General features: G+C 34.8%; 1 protein-coding gene across 1 annotated transcript in view; it reads left to right on the top strand.

The window, feature by feature from the left end:
• MEIKIN (meiotic kinetochore factor) overlaps positions 1-24306 on the top strand; it is a 75275-nt gene extending 50969 nt beyond the window's left edge. Inside the window, exon 12 of the mRNA XM_031448963.2 lies at positions 24146-24306. Within this exon, the coding sequence (XP_031304823.2) occupies positions 24146-24283 (138 nt within the window). The 3' untranslated portion in view covers positions 24284-24306. The remainder of the gene's footprint in view (positions 1-24145) is intronic.
• Positions 24307-26452: the final 2146 nt, after the last annotated feature.

The following is a 26452-nucleotide window of genomic DNA, read 5'->3' as shown; positions in this document are numbered from 1 at the left end:
TGTGGCTATCAACCTTGTTGTGTTAGAATGAAAGTACTATATGGAAGTTGTAAGCTCCATTAATAAAGAAGATATAAAACTCAAGACTCTATGAGCCATGGAGGTTTGGGTGGGAGTAGAGGGAGAGGATGAGCAGAAAAAGAGAGGAAAACATAAAGAGAGAGGGGGAAAGAGGGGGGAGGGGGCAGACAAAAAAGACAGAGAGAAAGAGTAAGACAAGAAAGAGGCAGAGAAAAAAGAAAGAGGCAGAACTTACTGATATGTAGTGGTTCATTGTCGCTAGATGTTTTCAGGGTGAAGTTGGGTGGTGAGGAGAAAGGTGGAGATGAGATTGTAAAGGTAAACAGGGGCCAAGATTGTAAAGGGTCTTATAATCCTTATTAAGGGGAGCTGGTAAAGGATTGTAAACAGGAGATACCCGATGCTCTTGTATAAAATTTATTTTGGTTCCAGGCATGGAGAACAGATTGAAAAAGGCTGAGGCTAGAGGCAGTTTGAGGGATAATCTCCAGAGAAGGAGAGAGAATAAAGAGGCTTAAGGAAAGTAAAAATAGTTTAAAATAGGGAAACCCAAGATTATACAGCACATTGTTGAGACCCCAGCTGAAACTGGGAACTACTACTTAAAAAAAAAAACTTTATTGAGATATAATTGACATGAAGTAAACTGCACATATTTAAAGTGTGCAATTTGAAAATTTTCACATATGTATGCACCTGTGAATCCACTACCACAATCAAGATAGTGAAAATATCCATCACCAAAAGTTTCCTCCTACCATTTTATAATTTCTTTCTTCCTGCCCCACCCCACCCCCTTACAATAGTGAGCAACTACTGATCTAGTTACGGTCATTATAGATTTGTTTACGTGTTCTAGAATTTTGGAGTCATGAGAAAGGGAGAGAGAGACAAAGAGAAAGGGATTTTTTTGGTCTGACTTTTTTCACTCAGCATAATTATTTTGAAATTCAGCCATGTTATCAATAGTTTATTCCTTTTTATTGCTACATAGTATTCCATTGCATGGTATACAGAAAATTATTTATCTAGTCACCTATTCATGGACATTCAGGTTGTTTAGCTGCTAGGAACATTTATGTACAAGTATTTGTATTGACAAATAATCTCCCCTTGATCAAACTTTAGGCTCTTCTGAGCCCTCTTCTCAACTAGGCCTTGACCTTGGGCTTCTATGTGCATCCTGGAATACAGCTTTAGCAAGAATTCTGCTAAGTCAGTTAAGAGAGAATCTTCCATTCCTGATGTCTGATCACCCTGACTGCCTTTAGCACTCTGACATGTTAAATCTAATTTGGTTCCTGGACCCAGTTTCAATGAGTGTGTGGTGGGGAGGATTTCCCCACACCTCTAACAAGCAGTGCACCGGGAGCCCGCTGGGTGTCCTAGAATTCAACTTGGTTCTGATACTGTCCACCAAGAGATAGCATCAGATTCCACAGGTAAAGGGCTCAGTCCCAGAAGAACACTTTCCACTTCAGACACCAATTACAAGCCCAGGTTATTACCTGTATTTTTGACAGGCCGGCCACAAATTGGAGGTTCCTATGATCTCCCTCCTTGGACTTCAGACTCCAGTCACAATTCTAGGTTATTACCTTTACTTCTGATTGACTGGCTATAAATCAGAGGTTCCCATGACCCTCTCCTGGGGTTCGATTAATTTGCTAGAGCAGCTCAGAGAGCTCAGAAAAACATTTTACTTACTAGATTACTGGTTTGTTATGAAAGGATATAATTCAGGACCAGCCAGATGGAAGAGATGCATTGGACAGGGTATGGGGAAAGGGTTCAGAGTTTCCATGCTTTCTTCCGGAGTGCCACTCTCCCCAAATCTCACCAACCCAGAAGCTCTCTGAATTCCATCCTTTTGGGGTTTTATGGAGGCTTCATTAGGTAGATGTGATGGATTTAATCAATGGCCATTGGTGATTAGTTCAATCTCTAACTTCTCTCTCCTCCCTGGAGGTTATGGGTTGGGCCTGAAATTTCCAACCCTCTAATCACATAGTTGGTTCCCCTGGTAACCAGCCCCCATCCTTAAGTGCAGTCCAGAAGTCACCTTATTGATGTAACAAAAGACACCTTTGTTGCTCTCATCACTTAGGAGATTCCAAGCATTTTAGGAGCTCAATTCCAGAAATGGGGACAAAACCAAAGATAGATTTCTTATTATAAATCGCAATTTCACAGATCAGTTTAGCAAGAATCCCCTTACCCTTGATGTCTCCTCTTAGCAGTTTCTCAACCTCTGATGCCCTCACTCTGCTCATTGGCTATAAATCCCCAGCTGTCTTTTCTGTATTTGGAGTTAGACCTGATCTGTCACCCCTATTGCAATACCCATATTTCAATAGTCTTCAATAAAGTCTTCCTTATTGTTTTAACAAGTATCAGAATACTTTTCCTTTCACAGTATGGATATATATTTTCTTTCCTGTTGTGTAAATATCTGGGAGTAGAAATTGCAAAGCTGTTTTTCAAAGTGGTTGTACCATCTTACATTTCGATTAGCTGTGTTTTAGAGTTGTTTCTTTGCATCCAACAATTAGTATGGTCGGTCTTTTAATCTTTACCATACTGATGGATATGAAGTGATATCTTTTTGTGGTTTTAATTTGCATTCCTCTAATGACTAATGATGTTGATCACTTTTTCATGTACTTATTTGCCATCTGTATGTCTTCTTTGGTGATGTATCTGTTCCAATCTTTTGCCCATTAAAAAAAAATGGTTGATTTTTCTCATTGTAGGATCTGAGAGTTCTTTGTATATTCTGGATGCAAATCTTTTATCAGATTTATACTTTGAAAGATATGCTTCTAGCCTGTGCCTTGTTTTTTCACACTCTCCACCATCTTAAAAAAAAGAGCTTTTATGCAGTATATTTTACATATCATAAAATTCACCCTTTCAGGGTTACAATTCAGTGATTTTTTAGTAAATTTATGAAGTTCAACCATCACCTTATGTCAGTTTTAGAACATCTTCATCCCTCGTGCCCATTTACAGCTAAGCCCTGTTCTCTGCCCAGCCTGAGGGAAATACTCATCTACTTTATGTCTCTAGAGTTGCCTTTTCTGGGCATTTCATATGAATGGAATCATACGATTTGTAGTTTCTTGTGAAACAGTGTCATTTGAGGAACCTAAGTTTTTAACTTTGATAAAGTCCAACTGGTCAATTTTTTAATGAGATGTTGTCATAACTAAGAAATCTTTGCCTAACCTGAAATCACAAAGAATTTCTCTGTTTTCTTCTAGAAGTTTTATAGTTTAAAGTTCTACATTTATGCCTGTGAGTTAATTTTTATATATGATTATGGATTTGAGTTCATTTTTTTGCATATGGACATTCAGTTATCCTAGCACCATTAATGGAAATAGTATTCTTTACTGTATTGCCTTTGTACTTTTGCTGAAAAACGGATATCTATACATAGGTATAGTTCTGTGTCTGAATTCTTTATATTATTCCATTCATCTACTTTTCTGTCCTTATGCCAGTACCATGCAGTATTGAACAATGTGGCACTATAATAATTCTTGAAATCAGATAGTGTTAGCCCTCTAACTTTGTTGTTCTTTTTCAGTTGTTTTGGCTATTCTAGATCCTTTGAATTTTTATATGAATATTAAAATAAGCTGATCAGTTTCTACCAAAAAAAAAAAACCTGATGGGATTTTGATTAGGATTGCACTGAATTCATAGATTAATTTGAGGATAGTTAATATTGTAACAATATTGGTGTCTGTCCATTTATTTAGGCCTTCTTTAATGTCTCTCAGAAATATCTTGTAGTTTTTACTGTACAGATCATTATTCCCACCTGATGTCACTATTTCTCACCTAACTTCAGTGTTTCATATTTTGATGCTATTATAAATGGTAGTTTTCATTTTAATTTCTGACTATTCATTGCTAGCATATAGAAACATTCCTTTTTGTTATTGACTGTTATGTTAGTCTTCTTGAGCTTCCATCACGAAATACCATAGAGTGGGTGGCTTAAACAACAGAAATTTATTTTCTGACAGTTCTGGAGGCTGGGAAGTCCAAGACCAAGTTGCTGTCAGTTCCCTGAGGGCTGTCTTCCTGGCTTGTAGATGACCACCATCTTTCTATGACTTCACATGGCCTTTTCTCTCTTTGCACAAAGAGAGCTCTTGTGTTTCTTCCTTTTCTTATGAGGGCACCAGACCTCTCAGATTTGGGCCTCACCTTTAGAACTTATATTGCCCTCTCATAGACCCTTACTCTAAATATAGTCTGATTGGGGATTATGACTTCAACATACGAATTTTTTTAGGACACAAACACTCAGTTCATAACAAAGATACTGCAAACTTGCTAAACTTATTAGCCCTAGTAGTTGTTTTCCCTAAGTTTCCATTAGACCACAGGAAATTGTGTCATCTATGAATAAAAACAGTTTTACTTCTTCCTCTCCAATCTGGATGCCTTTTTGCCCCTGCATAGTTGCAGTAGCTCAGCCCTTCTGTACAATTTTGAGTAAGAGCAGTGAGGAGAGCAGACATCCTTGCCTTGTTTCTGTACTCTGAAGTTTCCTTCTACTCCTAACATGCTTGAGAGATTTTTATCAGGAATAGATGTTGGATTTTTGCCAAATGCACTTTCTGTGTCTGTTAAGATGATCACAGGGTTTTTCTTTTTCTATTTGTTAATATGGTGAATTGATAATGATTGTGAATTAAGTGTAATATATTGACTGATGTTCTAATATTAAACCAACTATGCATCCTGGGATAAACCACACTTAGTTGTGTTGTATTTTTCTTTTTATATATTGTTGAATCTGATTTGCTTAAAATTTTTTTTAGAATTTTTGGATCAATGTTCATGAGAGTCTGATTTTATTTTCTTTTGATGTATATCTAGGTATGTGTATGTATAGGCTCACAGAACAAATTGGGAAATACTTCTCCTTCTTCAATTTTCTAGAAAAGAGATAGTATTATTTCTGCCTTAAATATTTGGTAGAATTCGCTAGTGAAGCCATCTAGGCCTTGAGTTTTCTTTGTTGGAAGGAAATAAGCCACAGTTACAGACTCCTTAGGGCTATGCAACTTACCTATTTATGCTTGAATGAACTTTGGTAGTTTGTGTATTTTTATGAATTTATCCATTTTCTGTAAATTTATTCAAGTTTATTGTCAAATATTTACAATATTCTCTTATTATTCTTTACTATGTTGGCATCTGTAGTGACATAACCTTATTCATTCCTGATATTGGTAATTTGTGTCTTCCTTTTTTTTTTCCCTAATCAATCTGTCTAGACATTTGGTTTCATTGATTTTTCTCTGTTGTTTTTCTATTTTCTATTTTACTTATGTCTGCTCAGATTTTATTTTATTTTGTCTGCTGCTTTGGGTTTAATTTGCTTTTCTTTTTTTACTTTCTTAAAGTGATACAAGACCTTTCTTCTCTTCTAATATAGGTGCTTAATGCTACAGATTTCCCTCAACTACTACACAAATTTTGACATGCTGTGTTTTCATTTTTATGCAGTTCAAATACTTTCCACTTTCCCTGTTTATTTATTCTTTGATCCATGGCTGTTTAGAAGTATGCTGTTGCTTGTCCAAATATTTGAAAAATTTCCAGAGATCTTTCTGTTACAGATTTCTAAGTTAATTCCAGTGTAGTCTAAGACCACACTTTGTATGCCTAGCATCTTTTAAAATTTATTGAGACATGTTTTATAACCCATATGATTTATTTTGGTGAATGTTCTGTGTGCACTTAAGAATAATGTGTGTTCTGTTTTTGTTGGATAAAATGGTCTATAAATGTCAATCAGTTTAGGTTAATTGATAGTGATGTTCAAGTTGACAATATTCTTGCTAATTTTTTTGCCTACTTGGTCTATTGATTATTAAGAGGTATTGAAATCTCTTAGTAAAATGGTGGATTTGTCTGTGTCTTCTTTTAGTACATCCTTTTTTGTTTCACATATTTTGAAGCTCTGTTACTAGGTATATAAACATTTAGAGTGTTTAGGTTGTTATATCCTCTTGATTAATTCACACCTTTATCATTATGAAAGATCTTCCTTATCCCTGGTAATATTCTTTGCATGGAAATCTACTTTGTCTGATATTAGTATAGCTACTCCAGCTTTCTTTTGACTGTTGTTAGCATGGTATATACTTTTACATCCTTTTACTTTTTGAAAAAATTTTTAAAAATTTTAGAGAAGTTTTAAGTTTATAGCAAAATTGAAATTTCTCATATACTCCCTAGTCCCACACATGCATAGCCACCACCATAATCAACATCATTCACCAGGATGGTTTATGTTTTACCAAGGATGAGCCTCCAATGATGTATCATAATCACCCAAAGTCCATAGTTTAAATTAGGGTCATTCTTGGTGTTGTACATTCTTTGGGTTTGGATAAAAGTATAATGACATGCAGGCAGACCTCAGAGATATTGCAGGTTCAGTTCCAGACCACAGCAATAAAGTGAATATCACAATAAAGTGAGCCACAAATTTTTTGGTTTCCCTAAAATTATGTTTAAACTACACTGTAGTCTATTAAGTGTGTAATAGCATTACATCAAAAAAGTAAATATCTTAATTAAAAAATACTTTATTGCTAAAAAGTGCCACAACAATTATGATAGTAACATCAAAAGATCACTGATCACTAATCACCATAATAAATATAATAATAATGAAAACACATGAAATATGTGAGAATTACCAAAATGTAACACAGAGACATGAAGTGAGCAAATGCCGTTGGAAAAATGGTGCCAGTAGGCTTGCTGGGCACAGAATTGCCGCAAATCTTAAAGTTGTATTAAAAAACACAGTATGTTCAAAGTGCAGTAAAGCGAAGAGCAATAAAACAAGGTTTGCTTGCAATTATAATATCATACAGAGTATTTTCACTGCCCTAAGTATCCTATGTACTCTACTTATTCATCTCCCCTCACCCACCTCTGACAACCACTGATTTTTTTAATATAGGAATTTTTATTTTTTAAATTGAATTATAGTCAATTTACAATATTGTGCCAGTTTCTGGTGTACATAGTGATTCATTGATCCATTTGTCCTATTTTTCACCAATATCACACTGTCTTGATTACTGTGGCTTTATAAATAACCTTAAGGTTGGATAGTGTCAGTTCTTTGACTTTATTCTTCTCCTTCAATACTGTGTTGGCTATTCTGGGTCTTTTGCCTCTCCATATAAACTTTAGAATCAGTTTGGTAGAATCCACAAAAATACTCGCTGGCATATTTATTGGGATTGCGTTAAATCTATAGATTAAGTTGTGGAGAATTGCAATTTTGACAACATTGAGTCTTCTTAACCATGACTATGGAATATATCTCTATTTATTTAATTCTTTTTTGATATCTTTTTCAGAATTTTATAGTTTTTCTTACATAGATATGCTATATATTTTGTTAGATTTATACCTAAATAGTTCATTTTGGAGGTACTAATATAAATGGTAATGTGTTTTAATTTCAAATTATAATTGTTCATTGCTGGTTTTATGGGAAAGCAGTTGACTTTTGTATATTAACTTTGTATCCTGCAACCTTGCTGTAATTGCTTATTAGCTCCAGGAGGTTTTTTTTGTTGTTGATTCTTTTGGATTTTCTATGTAGACGATCATGTCATCTGCAAATAATGGCAGTTTTATACCTTCCTTCACACTCTGTATATCTTTTATTTCCTTTCTGGTCTTACTGCATTAGCAAAGACTTCCAGTACGATGTTGAAAAGCAGTGGTGAGATCCTTGCCTTGTACTTGATCTTAGGGAGAAAGTTTCAAGTTTTTCACCATTAAGTATGATGTTACCTTAGGTTTTTTACTGATACTTTTTAGTAAGTTGAGGAAGTTTCCCTCTATTCCTAGTTTACTGAGAGTTTTTATCATGAATGGACGTTATACTTTGTCAGATGCTTTTCCTGCATCTATTGATATGGCCATGTAGTTTTTCTTCCTTATCTGGGTGATATGATAGGTAGGTTGCATTAATTGATTTTTAAATGATAAGCCAGCCTTGCATACCTGGATTAAATCCCGCTTCGTCTTGGTGTATAATTCTTTTATGCATTGTTGCATTTGGTTTGCTGATATTTTGCTGAAGATTTTTACATCTATGTTCATGAGAGATATTGGTCTGCAGTTTTCTTACTTGTAATGTCTTTATCTAGTGTCAGTATTAGGATAATGCTGGCCTTGTAGAATAAGTTAGGAAGTGTCCTTTCTGCTTCTGTCCCCTGAAAGAGATTGTACAGAATTGGTGGTACTTCTTCCTTAAATGTTTGTTGGAATTCCCCATTGACTCCGTCTGGGCCTGGTGCTTTCTGTTTTGGAAAGTTATTAATTATAGATTCAATATCATTAATAGATAAAGGGCTATTCAGATTGTCTGTTTCTTCCTTTGTACATTTTAGACAATTGTGCCTTTCAAGTAACTGGTGTATTTCATTTAAGTTATAAAATTTGTAAGCTTAAAGTTGTTCATAGTATTCCTTTATCAACCTTTTAAATTTCATGGGCTCTCTAGTGCTGTCTTCTTTTTCATTTCTGATAGTAGTAACGTGTCATTTCTCCTTTTGTTCTTAGTTAGCCTTGCTGGAGGCAATTTTATTGATCTTTTTAAATAATCAGCTACAGTTTTTGTTTATTTTCTCTATTCTTTTTCTCTTTACAATTTCATTGATTTTTGCTCTAATTCTTATTATTTCTTTTCTTCTGGTTACTTTCGATTTAATTTTCCCTTTTTTCTATTTTCCTAATGTGGAAACATAGATTATTTTAGATCTTTCTTCTTTTCTAATAGGTATTGCAGTGCTATCAGTTTCCCTTTAACGGCTTTTGCTGTATCCCACAAATTTTAGTAGGTTGTGTCTTAATTTTCATTTAGTTCAAAATATTTTAAAAGTTGTCTTGAGATTTCTTCTTTGACCCATGTGTCATTTGTAAGTGGTTTTTTTTTTTAAATCTCTATGTATTTGGGGATTTTCAAGCTGTCTTTTTATTATCAATTTCTTGTTTAATTCTGTTGTGGTCTATTAGCGGATATTGTATGATTTCTATTATTTTAAACTTGTTAAGATATGTTTTATTGCCTAGAATGTGATCTGTCTTGGAGAATGTGTTATGTGAGCTTGAGAAAAATGTGTAATCAGCTGTTGTTGAATGAAATAGTCTGTAGATGTCTGTTGTATCCAGTTGACTGATGGTGCTGTTGAGTTCAGTTACATCTTTACTTATTTTCTGCCTGCTGGATCTGTATGTTTCTGAGAGAGGGTTTTAAAGTCTTCAAGTATGATAATAGATTTATATATTTCTCCTCTGTTCTATCCATTTTTGCCTTATGTAGTTTGATGCTCTTTGGTTAGGCACAAACACATTAAGAATTTTTATGTCTTCGTGGAGAACTGACCTATTTATCATTAGATAATGCCAAGCTTTTACCCTTTATAACTTTTTTTGGCATTTGCTTTATCTGAAATTAATATAGGTACTCCCACATTCTTTTGATTAGTATTAGCATGTTATATCTTTCTCCACTTACTTTTTTTACTGCACATATTTAAAAATTTACATATATGTACTATTCATTGTTTCTAGGAATGTTTAGAGCTTTAGCTTTTTAAACTTATGTAGTTATCAAAGGAATAAAGCCATCCGCAAAATAAATATTAATTAAAAAAGATACATACACCCTGCTATTAACAGCAACATTATTTATAATTGCCAAGATATGGAAGCATCCTAAGTACACATCAATAGATGAATGGATAAAGAAGATGCAGTATATATATGTAATCTCCATTTACTTTTCATCTATGTATGTACTTATATTTAAAGTGTTTTTCTTGTAAACAACATATAGTTGGATTGTGTTTTTTGATTCACTCTGATATCTGTGTCTTTAAATTGGTTTATTTGGTTCATTTAGGCCATTGACATTCAATGTGATTAGTAATACATTTTGGTTAATATTCAGCATATTTGCTACTGTTTCTGTTTCTTGCCCTTGTTCTTTGTTCCTGTTTTTGTCTTCCAAAAAATTAGGAAGTTTTAATTGAGCCTTTTGCAGTTTTTTTTAATTGAGGTATAGTCAGTTTACAGTGTTGTGTCAATTTCTGGTGTACAGCACAATGCTTCAGTCATACATGAACATACATATATTCATTTTCATATTCTTTTTCACCATAAGCTACTACAAGATATTGAATATATTCCCCTGTGCTATACAGTATAAAGTTATTCACCTATTTTATATATACCAGTCAGTATCTGCAAATCTCAAGCTCCCAGTTTACCCCTTCCCACCCCCAGAGCCTTTTGCAGTTTTAATTGAGCATTTTACCTGATTACATTTTCTCTGCTTTCTTGTTTAGCACATTGGTTATACTTCTTTACTTTTTTTAGTAGTTGCCCTAGTGTTTTCAACGTATATTTACAACAAATCCAAGTCCACTTTTAAATAAACCTATCCACATCAAGCATAGTACAATAACAAATTAATCCAAATTCATTTCTCCCATTTCTTGTATTATTGCTGTCATTTGTTTTATTATGCATAAGGATATGTACATATACACATAAGATATATATAGATAAGCATACCTAATTGAATATATTGTTGCTATTATTATTTTGAACAACTATTATTTGTTAGATCATTTATGAATTGGTTTTTACTTGATTTTTTATTTTAATTGACAACTGATTTTTCAATTTAAAAAAGTTTATCTTCACTTACTTATTCTCCATACTCTTCCTTTCTTTATGTAGGTAAAAGTTTCTGACCTATATTCATTTTCCTTCTCCCTGGGAAACTTTTATTAATATTTCTTGCAAGCAGGCCTACTGGCAACAAATTCCCTCAATTTTTGTTTGTTAGAGAAAATCTGCATTTCTCCTTCACTTTTGAAGGATAATTTCACAGGGTACTGAACCCTAGGTTAGTGGTTTTCTTCTCTCAGTACTTGAAATATTTAACTTTGCTCTTTTCTTGCTTAAATGGTTTCTGACAGAAGTCAGTAATTCTTATCTTTGCTTTTCTATAGGTAAGGTGTTTTTCCCTCTGGCTACTTTCAAGATATTTTCCTTCTGTTTGATTTTCTAATGTACAAGTATGATATACTTAGACATAGTTTTTTGGACACTTATCCTGCCTGGTGTTCTCTTTGATTCCTGGATCTGTGGTTTGATGTGTGACATTAATTTTGGAAAACTCTTAGTCATTACTACTTCAAACGTTGCTTCTGTTCCTTCTCTCTGTTTCTTTTCCTTCTAGAATTCCAGTTATGTATATGTCATACCTTTTTAGTTGTCCCGCAGTTCTTGAATATTCTCTTCTGGGTTTTTTTTTTTTTTTTCAGTCTTTTTTTCTCTTTGCTTTTCAGAATGGGAAGTTTCTATTGTTCTGCCCTCAAACTCAGATATTCATTCCTCAGCTGTATCTAGTACTAATGAGTCCAGCAAAGGCATTCTTTATTAGCAAAGGCAGACAGGGGATCTGCCTTTCTGTCTGGTGGGGAAGTCAGACACAAGGGGAAAATTACAACTCTGACAAGTGTTACAAAGGGAGAGATACGTGGTACCACAAGACCCTATGAGAGGAGCCTTGGCCTGGTCGAGTTATGGAAAGATTTTCTAAGGAACTAAAAGTTGATCTTAGATCTTAATGATAAGTAAGAGTTATCTAGGTAAGGAAGATTAGGAAGGATGTTTCAAGATGACTTGGTGTAAAGCCCTTAATCCTTACATCCAGACTACAAGGGCTTAAAGGAATGCCATCATAACTGAAGTGATGAAAACAAGTGGGAAGATGATTTAAGGCAAAGCTGAATGATGAGAAAAATTTGGTCAATTTAGAGTTTTGAATGCCATGTTATTGATTTTGATCTTTATGATTTTGTTAGACTTTTTAAATTCGATAACCCAAACAAAAGTTTCTTTTAAATTTGTCATTTGTAGTCGAACTTGATCTACCAATAAATTGTCAGTACAATTCAATAAAAATATATATCTCAAAACTCAAAAATTCAGTAACTTTGCTATGGTTTTATTGTATTTGTTTTTAGATTTACCTTTTATTTATGACATAATAATTTTCCATTTATTAAAATGATACAAATTTTCCTTTTGTTTGTCTGTTTGTTTATATTTATTTTAGTTTTACTGTGGTAGGAACACTTACATGAGACCTACCCTCTTAACAGATTTTGAGTATTATCTATAAGCACAATATTGTACAGGAGATCTCTAGAAGTTATTTATTTTGCATAACTGAAATTTTATACTCGTTGATTAGCAGCTCCTTTCTTGTGGAGAAACTGGAACCTTTGTACTCTGTTGGTGGAAATGCAGAAATGATGCAGCTGCTCTGGAAAACAGTATGGAAGCTCCTTTTAAAATTAAGACTAGAACTACTGTATGATTCAGCAATCCCACTAATGGGTATTTATCCAAAAGAATTGAAATCAGTATCTCAAAGAGATATTAGCATTCCTATGTTCATTGCAGCACTATTCACTTTTCTTTAATTTTCTTCTTTCCTTCTCCTCTCTCTCCTCCCCCCTTCCCCTCCCCTTCCCTCCCCTCTTCTCCTCACTTCTTCTCTCCCTCTCTTTCTTTCTTTCTCTATCTATTGTATTAATTAGTTAACTCTCTACTTATGTTTAAGATTATGAATCTAAAAAGTTGATTGTACATTCTAGTTCCTGGGTGGGGCTTGTCAACTAAAACTTTTTGTAGGTGATTTGGCTGAGCCTTTTACTTGAAACAGCAACATTAGCTCTTTCCTTTTGGGCTGCAGAGGGCAAAATCTTTCACTCTCTTGCCTGGAAGATAAAGGTCTCTTAGAGTTGGGAGTTTCAGCACCATTTATTTTTACAACACCTTCCCCTTCACCTTCTGGAAGTTCCTCAGAAAGGAAACCATCTGTTATACCCTTTTCACTTAAAAAAATACCCTACAGTGTTTGCTTGAGTTAGGGAAGAGCATTTACAAGAACTGGGAGAGTAGATCTGGGAATTCAACTGCTGTCTCTTTATATAAATATAGCATTCATTAAAAAGAGAGGATGCATAGTTTAAAGAAAAAAAATAGATAAGTACCCTTGTGCCTGCTCACCATGCAGACAGTGAAATAGAACATTACATATACTGTCCTCCCCAAAATCCAGAGTCTCACCATGGTTCCATTCACTCTCTCCCATAAGTAATGATTATCCTAAGTTTTCTGTCATTTATTTCTCTAATTTTGTATTTTTATAAACAGTATCTTTGTTAAATCTTTCATTCCATAAGCATGATACATTCTGTAATTTATTTAGCTGTTTAATATTTTTCAGTACAGTTTTATCATTTTAACTAGAATGACCTTGCATTTTTTATTAGACACATTCCTAGGCACATTATGTTATTTGATGCTATCGTGAATTGTCTATTTGTAAATTACATTTTTTATACTTTTTATTTATGGAGTATAGCAATACAAAATGATTTGTATATATTTGTGCATAGCCAGAATCCTGCTACATCTTACTAATGCTAGTGTATGTCTGTAGATTCTTTTAGATCTTCTATGTAGACAGTCATATCATCTACAAATAATAAATTTGTTTCTTCCATGTGAATTGTCACTCATTGTCCTGGATAAGGCCTCCAGTCCAACATATTTTCTGTATGAGATCTGAAGGAAAATTGTTTAAAAAGTTTCACTGTTAAGATTATAACTTTTGTGACTTATTTTATAGGTAACTTGTACTAAGCAAGATAAACTATGGTGACAAACAACCCCCAAAATTTAGCAACTAAAATAATAAAGGTTCATTTCTTGTTCATGCTGTATACCTCCATTGGGTTGAGTTAGGGCCCTGCTCATTGTCACTGATAGAGCTGCCCCCATCTTGAATATTGCTAAAAAGCTATGCCAGTGGGGGGGGAAAAAAAAAAAGAAAGCTCTGGAAGGTCTTCTTACATTGACAATTGAATGTTCTGGCCTGGAAGTGACATTGATTAGTTCTGCTCAAAACTTGTTGGCTTGGAATAGTGACTTGGACTTACTGAACCACAAGGGGGCCAGGAGATGCATCTTCTCTAAGAAAAACCAAAAAGCTTTGAGAAACAATACTCAAGACCACCATCATCCTAGGTTGAGAACTTCTTCCTATTTCTAGTTTGCTATGATGTGCATATGATTTTTATTAAAACTTTTTTTTGCATCTGTTGGGTACATACTTCTGTGTTGACACCCTTTTTTCTCTCTGCTCTTTGATGCTATCATTCCACTATCTACTCACTTCCATGTTGCTGTTGGGGCTCTTCTATTAGCCTAATTTCCATTTCCTTGTAAATTATATGAATATAGGAAAGGGTTAACTCAGCAGGCCTGCCCATTCCCAAGGTCCTCAGGCCTGTCCTATGGCTTGGCTCCTGGGAGATGACCTCTATTCTGCCTAATAAGAGTGTTTTTGTTTGTTCTGAGCCAGGCCAGATAGCTTATGCTAGCAATGTGATTTATGGTAAACACCTGTTTTTGATGCCTGAGGCTTTGGGCTACCTTGTATCAGTTTGACCTCTGGGGGACTGGGGTCTGAGTAGCTGAGGTCAGTCATGCAGGCACAGCATACTTTATGAGTGACTCCAAATAGAAAACCTGATGCCAAGGCTCACTGAGCTTCCCTAGTTGGCAGCGATTGCATGTAGGAGAATTAAATGTTCTCCATGTGATTTCAACTAGGGGCAGACAACTGGAAGCTTGTACTCCTGGATTCATCTCTAAATGCCATTTCTTCTGTTCTTCACTCCATGTATCTTTTCCCTTTCATGATTTTATTTTATTTGCATTTTTAAAAATAAATTTATTTTTAATTGAAGTACAGTTGATTCATAATATTATATTACTGTCAAGTGTACATATAGTGATTCTGTATTTTTACAGATTATACTCCATTGTAAATTATTATAATGGCTTTAATTCCTGTGCTATACAGTGTATCCTTGTTGCTAACCTATTTTATACATAGTGGTTTGTATCTGTTCATCCCATCCCTTCCCACTTCCCTCTCCCCTTTGATAACTACGAGTTTTGTTTTCTTTATCTGTGAGTTTGCTTCTGTTTTGCATATACATTCATTTGTATTTTTTTTTAGATTCCACATATAAGTGATATCATACCATATTTGTCTTTCTCTGTCTGACTTATTTCATGAAACACAATATTCCCTAGGTCCATTCACGTTGTTGCAAATGGAAGAATTTCATTCTTTTTTAAGTCCATTGTATATATACCATGTCTTCTTTATCCATTTGTCTTTTGATGGGCATTTGGGTTGCTTCCAAGTCTTAGCTATTTCTCTAAATAGTTAGCAGTGATGAGCATCATTTCATGTGCCTATTAGCCATCTATTTCTTCTTTGGAAAAGTGTCTGTTCAGGACTTTTGCCCATCTTATGATTGAGTTGGGTTTTTTTTACTATTGAGTTATATGAGCTCTTTATGTTTTTTGGATATTTACCCCTTGTTGGTCACAATATTTGCAAATATATTCTCCAGTTCTGTAGGTTGTCATTTTGTTTTGTTGGTGGTTTCCTTTGCTGTGCAAAAGCTTTTAAGTTTAATTAGACCCCATTTCTTTCTTTCTGTTTTTCTTTCTTTTGCCATAGGAGGCTGATCCAAATATATATATATATATTGCTACAATTTATGTCAAAGAGTGTTCTGCCTGTTTTCTTCTGGGAGTTTTATGGTTTCCAGTCTTACATTTAAGTCTTTAATTCATTTTGAGTTTATTTTTGTATATAGTGCTAAGAGAATGTTTTAATCTCATACTTTTACATATAGCTGTTCAGTTTTCCCAGCACCACATGTTGAAGAGACTGTCTTTTCTCCATTGTATATTATTGTTTCATTTGTTGTAGATTAATTGACCATAGATGCATGATTTTATTCCTGGATTTTCTTTTTTTGCAGTGTCTTTATCTGGTATGCCCTTTATCATGGTCGCCATGTAGCATAAATTTGAGAGTATTCCCTCTTCTTCAGTTTTTTGGAATAGTTTGAGAAAAATAGATATTAGTTCTTTTTCGTATTTGGTAGAATTACCCTGTGAAACCATTTGGTGTGAACTTTTGTTTGCTAGGACTTATTATTATTACAAATACAATTTCACTTCTAGTGAATGGCTTATTCAAATTGTCTGTTTCTTCTTGGTTCAGCCTTGGCAGGTTGTATGTTTCTATAAATTTGTTTATTTCTTCTCAGTTGTCCAATTTGTGGTTCATACTCTCCTCATGATTTTTTGTTTCTGTGTATCAGTTGTTATTTCTCCTTTTTCATTACTTATTTTTATTTGGGTCCTCTCTCTTTTCTTCTTGGTGAGCCCTGCTAAAGATTTTTCAATTCTGTTTATCTTTTCAAAAAAAAAAACAAACAAAAAAAAAACCAAACAGCTCTTGGTTTCATTGATCTTTTCTATTGTTTTCTTTTTAATCTCTGTTTTTCTTATTTCCTCTCTGATCTTTATTATTTCCTTCCTTCTGCTGACTTTGGGCTTTGTTTCTTCTTCTTTTTCTAATTCTTTTAAGTGGTAGGTTAGGTTGTTTATTTGAGATTTTTCTTGTTTCTTGAAGAAGGCCTGTATTACTGTAAACTTCCCTCTTAGAAGTGTTTTTCTGCATCCCATAGATTTTGGAAAGTTTTGTTTCCATTTTCACTCTTCTCAAGGTATTTTCTGGTTTCCTCTTTGATTTCATCATTGACCCACTGGTTTTTTTAGTAGCATGTTGTTTCGTCTCCACATGTTTGTTCTTTTCCCATTTTTCTTTCTGTAGTTGATTTCTATTTACATACCATTATGGTTGGAAAAAATTCTTGATTTAACTTCTATTCTCTTAAATTTGTTGAGGTTTGTGTTGTGGTCTGGTATGTGATTTATCCTGAATAACATTCCTTGTGCACTTGAAAAACTGTGTGTTCTGCTGTTTTTTGTTTTGTTTTGTTTTGTTTTAATTTTTTATTGATTTATAATCATTTTACAATGTTGTGTCAAATTCCAGTGTAGAGCACAATTTTTCAGCTATACATGAACATATATATTCATTGAGACATTTTTTTCTCTGTGAGCTACCATAAGATCTTGTGTATATTTCCCTGTGCTATACAGTATAATCTTGTTTGTCTATTCTACAATTTTGAAATCCCGTCTATCCCTTCCCACCCTCTGCCACCTTGGCAACAACAAGTTTGTATTCTATGTCTATGAGTCTATTTCTGTTTTGTATTTATGCTTTGTTTTTGTTGTTTTTGTTTTTTGGGTTTTTTTTTTAGTTTCCACATATGAGCAATCTCATATGGTATTTTTCTTTCTCTTTCTGGCTTACTTCACTTAGAGTGACATTCTTCAGGTGCATCCATGTTGCTGCAGATGGCATTATGTTGTCGGTTTTTATGGCTGAGTAGTATTCAAAACTGTGTATTCTGCTGTTTTTGAATGTAATGTCTTGTAGGTATCTATTTAGTACAACTGGTCTATTTTTTCATTTGGGACCTCTGTTACCTTATTGATTTTCTGTCTGGATGTTCTGTCCATTGTTGTCAGTGAGGTATTAAACTCCTCTACTATTATTCTATTATTGTCAGTTTCTCCCTTTATGTCTGTTAATATTTGCTTTATATTTTTAGGTGCTCCTATATGTATGTTGGGTATGTATATTTTAATGATAGTAATATTTTCTTCTTGTATTGATCCCTTCATCATTATATAATGCCCGTCTTTCTCTTGTTATAGCCTTTCTTTTAAAGTCTTTTGTCTGATATGAGTATTGCTACCCCCGCTTTCTTTTTGTTTCTGTTTGTGTGAAATATATTTTTCTATATCCTCTCACTTTCAGTCTGTATGCATCTTTAGCCCTGAAGTGAGTCTCTTGAGGCAGCATAGTGAAGGATCTTTTTAATTCAATCATCTAACCTATCTGTGTATTTTGATTGGAGTTTTTTATTACCTTGACACAAAATAATTATTGATAGATATGTTATTGCCATTTTATTACTTTTTTCAGTTGTTTTTGTAGTTGTTCTCTGTTAATTTCTTATTTTTGTTTCTGTCATTGTAGTTTTATGATTTTCTTTGGTAGTATGCGTGGGTTCCTTTCTTTTTGGTTTCTATTGCAAGTTTTTTTTTTTTTATTGAAGTATATTTAGTTTACAATGTTGTGTCAATTTCTGGTGTACAGCATAATAGTTCAATCATACATATACATACATATACTCATTTTCATATTCTTTTTCATTATAGGTTACTACAAGATATTGAATGTAGTTCCCTGTGCTATACAGTATAAACTTTTTGTTAATCTATTTTATATATGGTAGGTAGTATCTGCAAATCTCGGACTCCCAGTTTATCCCTTCCCACTCCCCTCTGCACTCCTGGCAATCATAAGTTTGTTTTCTATGTGTGTGAGTCTGTCCCTGTTTTATAAATAAGTTTGTGTGTGTCTGTGTGTGTTTTTTTTAGATTTCACATATAAGTGAGATCATATAGTATTTTTCTTTCTCTTTCTGGCTTACTTCACTTAGAATGATAATCTCCAAGTCCATCCATGTTGCTGCAAATGGCATTGTTTTTTATGGTTGAGTAGTATTCCGTTGTATAAACGTACCACAACTTCTTTATCCAGTCATCTGTCAATGTACATTTAGCTTGTTTCTACGTCTTGCTATTACAAATAGTACTGCATGAACATTGGGGTGCATGTATCTTTTCGAATTAGAGTTCCCTCTGGATATATACCCAGGAGTGAGATTGCTGGGTCATATGGTAAGTCTTTTTAGTCTTTTGAGGAATCTCCCTACTGTTTTCCGTAATGGCTGCACCAAACTACATTCCTACCAGCAGTGTAGGAGGGTTCCCTTTTCTCCACACCCTTTACAGCATTAATCATTTGTGGACTTGTGAATGATGGCCATTTTGACTGGTGTGAGGTGATACCTCATTGTAGTTTTGATTTGCATTTCTCTGATAATTAGTGATATTGAACATTTCTTCATGTGCCTATTGGCCATTTATATGTCTTCATTGGAGAATTGCTTGTTTCGGTCTTCTGCCCATTTTTGGATTGGGTTGTTGTTTTTTTTAATATTAAGTTGTATGAGCTGTTTATATATTCTAGAAGTTAAGCCCTTGTCAGTCTCATCTTTTGCAAATATTTTCTCCCATTCTGTAGGTTGTCTTTTTGTTTTGCTATGGTTTACTTTGCTGTGCAGAAGCTTATAAGTTGAATTAGGTCCCATATGTTTATTTTTGCTTTTAGTTCCGTTGCCTGGGTAGACTGTCTTAGGAGAACATTGCTAAGATTTGTGTCAGATAATGTTTTGCCTATGTTTTCTTTTAAGAGGTTTATAATGTCTTGTCTAATGTTTAAGTCTGTAAGCCATTTTGAGTTTATTTTTGTGTATGGTATGAGGAGGTATTCTAACTTCATTGATTTACATGCATCTGTCCAGTTTTCCCAATACTGTTTGCTGAAGAGGCTATCTTTACTCCATTGTATATTCTTGCCTCCTTTGTTGAAGATTAATTGACCAAAATTCTGTGGGTTTATTTATGGGCTCTCTATTCTGTTCCATTGATGGTTATGTCTCTTTTTGTACCAAAAACCATGCTGTTTGGATTACTGTAGCTCTGTAGTATTGTCTGAAGTCTGGGAAGGTTATTCCTCCAGCTTCATTCTTTTTCTTCAGTATTGCTTTGGAAATTCTGGGTCTTTAGTGATTCCCTGTTGCAAGTTTTTAGATTTGTGGTTACCATAAATATAATATTGACCTATAATTATATCTGTGGGTTTTAAACTTGTAGTCATGTAAGTTCAAACACATTCTAAAAGATCTACATTTTAAATTCCCCCCAAAATATGTTTTTGATGTCATATTTTACATCTTCATGTTAATAGTTTATTATAGTTGCTTTTATAATTTTTTGTTTTTTAATCTACATACTGGCTTATTTAAGTAATCTTTTGTTTTATTATATACCTTTGTTTCTTAGTGGGATTTTCTCTCTCCTCTAGATTCTTACTTCTTTTCCACTCACAGACCTTTGAAAATTTCTTTCAGGATAGGTTTAAACCTGTATTGATGAATTCTTTTAGTTTTTGCTGGTCTGAGAAGTTTTTTATCTCTCCTTCTATTTTAAGTGATAATCTTACTGGGTAGAATATCCTCACTTGCAGGTTTTTCCCTTTCAGCACTTTGAATATATCATGCTGCTCCCTTCTGGTCTACAAAGTTTCTGCAGAGAAATCAGCTGATAGCCTTGTGGGGATTCCCTTGTAGATGATCCTTTGTTTTTCTTTTGCTGCCTTTGGACTTCTCTCTTTAACTTTTGCCTTTTTAGCAGAATTTTTCTTGGTATGGGTCTGTTTGGGACCTTCTGTGCTTCTTGTACCTGGCAGTCTGTTGCCTTCTTAGGTTTGTGAAGTTTTCAACCTTAATTTTGTCAAATACTTTTTTAGTCTCCATCTTTCTCTCTTCTTCTGGAACCCTTAAAACGTGAATGTTGTTGTGCTTAATGTTATCCCATAGATCTTGTAGATAGTTTTTTAAAATTTGTCTTTTTTTCCTCCTGTTCCAATTGGTTGATTTCCTGTATTCTATCTTCCAGATCAGTTACATGTTTTTCTGTATCACTTAGTCTGCTATTTATTCCTTCTAGTGTGTTTTTTATTTCACTTGTTGAATTCTTCATTTCTTATGGTGTCTTTTTTATATTTTGTTACCTTGTTAGAATGGTCAGTGTTTAGATCAATTATTTTCCCTTGTTCAGTTAACATTTTTATTACCAATGTTTTGATTTCTTTATCTGGTAAATTGCTTATTTCTGTTTTGTTATTTATTTTTTCAGGATTTTTTCTTGCTCTTTCAATTGAGAACAGTTCCACTGCCTTTTCATTTTAATTAATTTCTCTGCCTCTATGAATTTAAGAGCAACAGTTGCCTATTGTGGTCTTGAAGGAATGTCCTTATGTGAGAGTTTCCTTTTGTAGACTGTGTTCAATGCCTTTGGTGGGAGGGCTGGTTTAGATGTGGATGCCAATCACGTCTTTCTCAGGATGTGTTGGCAGCTATCAGCTTGGAAGGGGGTGGAGTTGGAGATGGAGGAGCTAGAACTTGTGCAGGCTGTTAGGGAGGACTTCCTCTCTGCTGAGTGGCCATCACCACCCTCTCAGGGGTGGGAATTGATTCCAGGTTGCTGGAGTGGAAGCCCTGAGGGTTGGATTCACACTGACTCTGTTCCCTTTAAGTGTGTATTTCTCCTTCTCCACACACTGGGACCCATGACCCAAAGGAGGGGAGTGCTAAAGCAAGTGGAGCTTGGGTGCCTGCAGAGGTCTCATATTCTGCCTGTGTAGGTTGCTTCTTTTCCCCAGTCATGGCCACCCTAGATTAAACGCCATGGTATATCATGGAGTGAGTGGGGCCAGAGTGTTTCCTTGGCTTGGGCTGGGGTGCACAGTGAGGCAGTTGTAGGAAACTCAGTGGCTGTGTTGTGTCAGAAGTCTGGGTTACTTCTGGGTTGCTGCTTGAGTAAGTGTTAATAGTGGCTACCACTGCCCCACCTGGGCTCTGCCCCAGGATTGGGTCACCTCTGCATTCCAAGGTCGAGTCTTTTCCCTCTGCCCTGGACACCCTAGATCCAGTGCCATACCATGGTGTGGACTGGGTAGGGCTGGGCATTCACTTGACTCAGGCTGGGCAACTAGGGCAGACCTCTGTCTTTCCTGCATGGGGGCAAGACAGCACCTGCATGCTCCTCATGAGTGGAGTCCAGGCTTTTTCAATTTTTCTATCTCTCCGAGTGGTTCTTCAACCAGCCAAGGGGCTTGTATCTTATGCATAGGACCCCAGTATTGCAGTGCCCAGTCTGTGGCTCAACCTGCTCACTCCTCAGAGCAGTGTCCACCCTTGCAATCTCCCTTTTCCTCTTGAGTCCACTCACAGGGGCACCTGTCCTAACCCGATCACTTTTTTTTTTCTCATCCTACGTGATTACATGTATATCTTTCTTACAGTTTTGTTTATACAGGAATACTTCTGCCAGTTTCCAGTTAGTTTTCAATGAGAATTGTTCCACGTGTAGATGTATTTTTGATGTTCATGGAGGAAGGTGAGCTCTACATCCTCTTACTCCACCATCTTGGTGTCTGTGTATGCTGATTTTAATCTATATTTTAATCTATATCTTTTTGATATAGTAAACCATAACTGGAAGTATAACAGCTTTTCTGAGTCCTGTGAATCCTTATAGCAAATATTTGAGCCTAAGGGTGGTCTTGGGAACTGATACATCTTTTATTTCTGGCTTCTTTTAAGTTCTCCTTATCTTGGATATACTATAATTTCACTGGAATTTGTACATAAATGGGCTAATATTTTTGTTTGCTGTTCTTTTAAAATTCTAATTTCACTTAATATATTAGACTTCCTGCCTTTGTGGACCTGTGTCTCACATCAATTTGGGAAATTTTTCACTATTATCTGTTTTATTCTGTCACAAATGATAATTGGTATGTATTAGGCCTCCAGTAGTAAATGTTCCCATCCTACACATCTTTCAACCTCTCTTTAATATTTTTCATTTATTTACTGTATTCTAGATAATTTCTTCAGTGATTCTCTCTTCAGCTGGACTTACTCTGCTGCTTAAGCCTTCCATTAATTTTTTTATTTCAACAGTTTTTTCATTTCAAGAAATTCTAGTTGTTTCTCTTTCAAATCTCCTCTTATTCCTGATAGTTTCAGTTGCTTGCTCATTCATGAAATTTCAGTTGTTAATTCTTTAATCATTTTGTGCTGACTTTAAAAATTCTAATATCTGATGTTTTGGGTGCTTAAATCCATTGTTCATTCCTGTACAGTCTTACATAAGGTAGCTTGATTGCTCATCAGTTTGGTACTTTCTTTTTTGTTGTTATAATGAAATTATAGGAGGATATGAAATATGTTTTGTCCATTATTTCTGCTTGGAACTCTTCTGAGCTGAATCTTGAAGACCTCTGACACTGACATTGACTCTTATCATTTATTTTATTGCCCTTATTTGATGAGAATCTTATGGACCTAAGTTGGGGATTTCATCTTCCTAACAGAATTTGTACCTGTTTTTACTGCAACAGGTGTAGCTAGGGTTAAGTATCAACCTGGGACCACTTTGTCCCCCTTTAGGGATTGTGATTTAGTGCCAGAATCTCAGATTCAGCATTCCCGTCTTCCTGCTGGCCCTCTTACAGTGTTCTTATCTGATCCAGTCACTTTGTGCAGGGGCATGGAATACATTGGTTGGCTAGGCTGATTCAGAAGTATTCTCAGCTCCTCCTGATCCATAAGGAAGGGGTGGTGAACAGGCTGGTAGAATGAATAGGTTCTCCCCAGAAAACTCTGGCACTTTTCAGTACCAGAAGGATGAAAATGAATGCTGGGCAGCAAAATTGCAGATGTCCACCTCAGAAGATGATGTAAATTTTACATTAGAAGATATTTCTGTATAATCTTTATTTAAAATAGGAGGAGCTCTTAATGAATATGTGTCTATTTCTGAGTTCCAAGGAAGAAGATATTTCACATCTGAAAGATACGGTATTTTTTTATTCCAGAGACGGTCTGCTTGATGGGATATTGTCAAAATTAACTTAGTTGGGAAATTACATAAATCTAGTGTTTGACTCTGAATTAAATTTAAATATGTTTTAATTCAGTAAATCCTGTAAACTTTCTCTCCCACTTTGGAATGATTGATTTTCAACTATATCATTACTTTCTCTCTGTTTTGCAATAAGTTACCCAACTTCTCTGAACCTAAGAAGTTTCCTTGTTTTACAAGTGGGGATAATATAATCTGCTTTGCCTGGTTCTTGTGAGTATTAAATAAGCAAATGTTTTAAAACCAATTAGTGTCTAGAGTAGAATAAGCATTTCATAAATGCTTTTTATTGTTAATGTCTGTGAAAATACAGATATTGAGACCATTTGCTTTTGAAATAAAACAATGTACAGATACTGTACCTGGAAAAATTAGACAATATCTGTCTTTGTCTTTTTAGGTTCCTTCAGATACATCAGAAATATGTTGTATTATTAAAGCGTCACCAGGAACTAGACAATTGGAAACTAAAGGTGTCATTGTAAAGAAGCACAAATACTCTCCTCCTAAAGATACTCCTCCAGGTACTGTAGTGTGAATGCAGAGCCTAATTTTTGGAAGACACGAAACATTTTTTGATGGTTAATTTCTTATGTACACAAGAAGTTCAGTTATAAATTGTATTCTGAAAGTTCTTGCACAAAGTAGAAATGGTAAAGTTATAAAAAAGCTTGGCCCATTTTCAGAACCTGAGTAACATAATTTTTTGAAAGTCACATATGTCATCTTTTCTAAAATTAGCTTATACCATTGATTTAAAGTATAATTATAACTTCTTTATTTCTCACTGTTACTTTATGATAACAGGATGTATACAGTATCATCATTTTATATATTAGGAATCTGAGACTTAAAGTAGTATGCACTTTGTCCAAAATCATACTGCTACCAAGTGGTAGAGAGGAGTTGAATATTTGAAGGCTTCCAAATTTCATGTTTAAGTTTTTCTGTACTTCCCTCACTGCATATCAGACAGAATGTCTAATCACTTGATAGGGCTTAGGAATCTTTTATAAGTAAGCAGACAGTGAAGCAATTGAATCTTAATAGATTATATATAACTTCAATCCAACTAAGCTGCCTACTCTTGATTCTTGTTCCCATTTCCTCCACGGAACCTGCCCTGTGTTCCTTAAGTATGAAGAGCTTTTTTTCTTTTTTTCTAAGTTCCTTGACTACTTAATTCAATGACACTCATTTGACACTTAATAATATACTACTACCTTACATAATTTACAATGCTGACTTTTCATATTCTTTAGGTTATGAAGTGAGTTCTTGTGAACTCTTCTTCTTCTTTCTATCTCTATCTCTGATAACTTTAGCGTATTGGTAGGGAATAGTAGATGCCGTATCAGTCAAGGTTCTACCAAAGAAACAGAACTAATAGGATATATATAGAAACATATGCGTATATGTATATAAAGAGATTATTTCAGGGAGTTGACTTATGGAGTCTGGCTGAAACCTGTAGGGCTAGCTGGAAACTCTTGGGCAGGAGCTGGTGATATAGTCAGTCCTTAGGAGGAATTTTTCTTCTTAAGAGAAACCTCAGTTTTACTCTTAAGGTCTTTCCTGATTGGATGAAGCCTACCCACATTATCCACAATTATCTCCTTTACTGAAAATTAGTTATTACAAATGTTAACTGTATTTACAAAGTACCTTCATAGCAACACCAAAATTAGTATTTAATTTAATTGAGTAGTGTTGCCTAGTTAAGATGACGCATACAGCTAACCATCATGGTCCAGTCCATGTCAACTGTGCATTCATACACATCTCCTTAAACCATGTTTAATCTCCAAATAAAGACAATAACAAAGTAATACTTCTGTCTAACATAGTACAACTGCCCTACCTAAAACCAAAAATGTACTGACTCCTTCTCCAGAAGAGGATGCGGTCCTTGGGTGATGTTTGTTCTTCTCATCGGTGTCTTGTAACTCAAGTACTACGATAAAAAGTAAATGGTGATTGATACAACTTATGTAGATGATAAGGACATGAGAGATGGAAGAAAACAAAGACATTTGCTTAACTAGTCATGTGGTCATAATTGGTATTTATAAGTACCTTCCTTCACTATCCATTCCATATTATCTCTGCCCTCAGCAAGTACCTCAGCTGGTTGTAGTTCTTTAACTGGCTGGGTGACACAACCCTCATTTCTGAAGGGTCTGCAGTATTAGCAGTTCTTCTTAGATGGGATTGTTTTAGTTTTCCATTGACCTTAACCATAGAGCATGGTAATACTAAGAGATGGTCTAAAGGATCTCTTGTATTCCAGGCATAGTCTTCCTTGCCTCCCTTGGGGAGTAGTAGTTCAGATTCTTCTTGATAGTCAGGATCAGTCACCCCAGTCAGGTGGCAGTCTTAATTTTCAGTTCAATTGAATCATTGTGACTTCTGGTGGAAGTATTCTTCCCTTTGGAACTAAGACCTCCAGGCCTGCAGAGCATAAAGTCATGGTAACAGAAAGCAGAATTTTTGCTAGTGGGTCACAAGTGGTAGTGCTGAGTGGTCTCACTTTCATTTCTACCTCTTGATTCCGGGCCTGTGACTCCAGGCTATGGGATAAACAGTACCATATATTGGGTGCTGATTCAGAGCAAACATAACCTTCTGGAGAACCTTTCCTCAGCCCTGCAAGATATTGTCACCTAGCTGGTGCTGTAACTGAGTCTTCAAAAGGCTATTCAACCAT

Source organism: Camelus dromedarius, chromosome 3, assembly GCF_036321535.1.
Source record: "Camelus dromedarius isolate mCamDro1 chromosome 3, mCamDro1.pat, whole genome shotgun sequence".
Classification (NCBI taxonomy): Eukaryota; Metazoa; Chordata; class Mammalia; order Artiodactyla; family Camelidae; genus Camelus; species Camelus dromedarius.
This window is presented reverse-complemented; position numbering and strand designations above follow the sequence as displayed.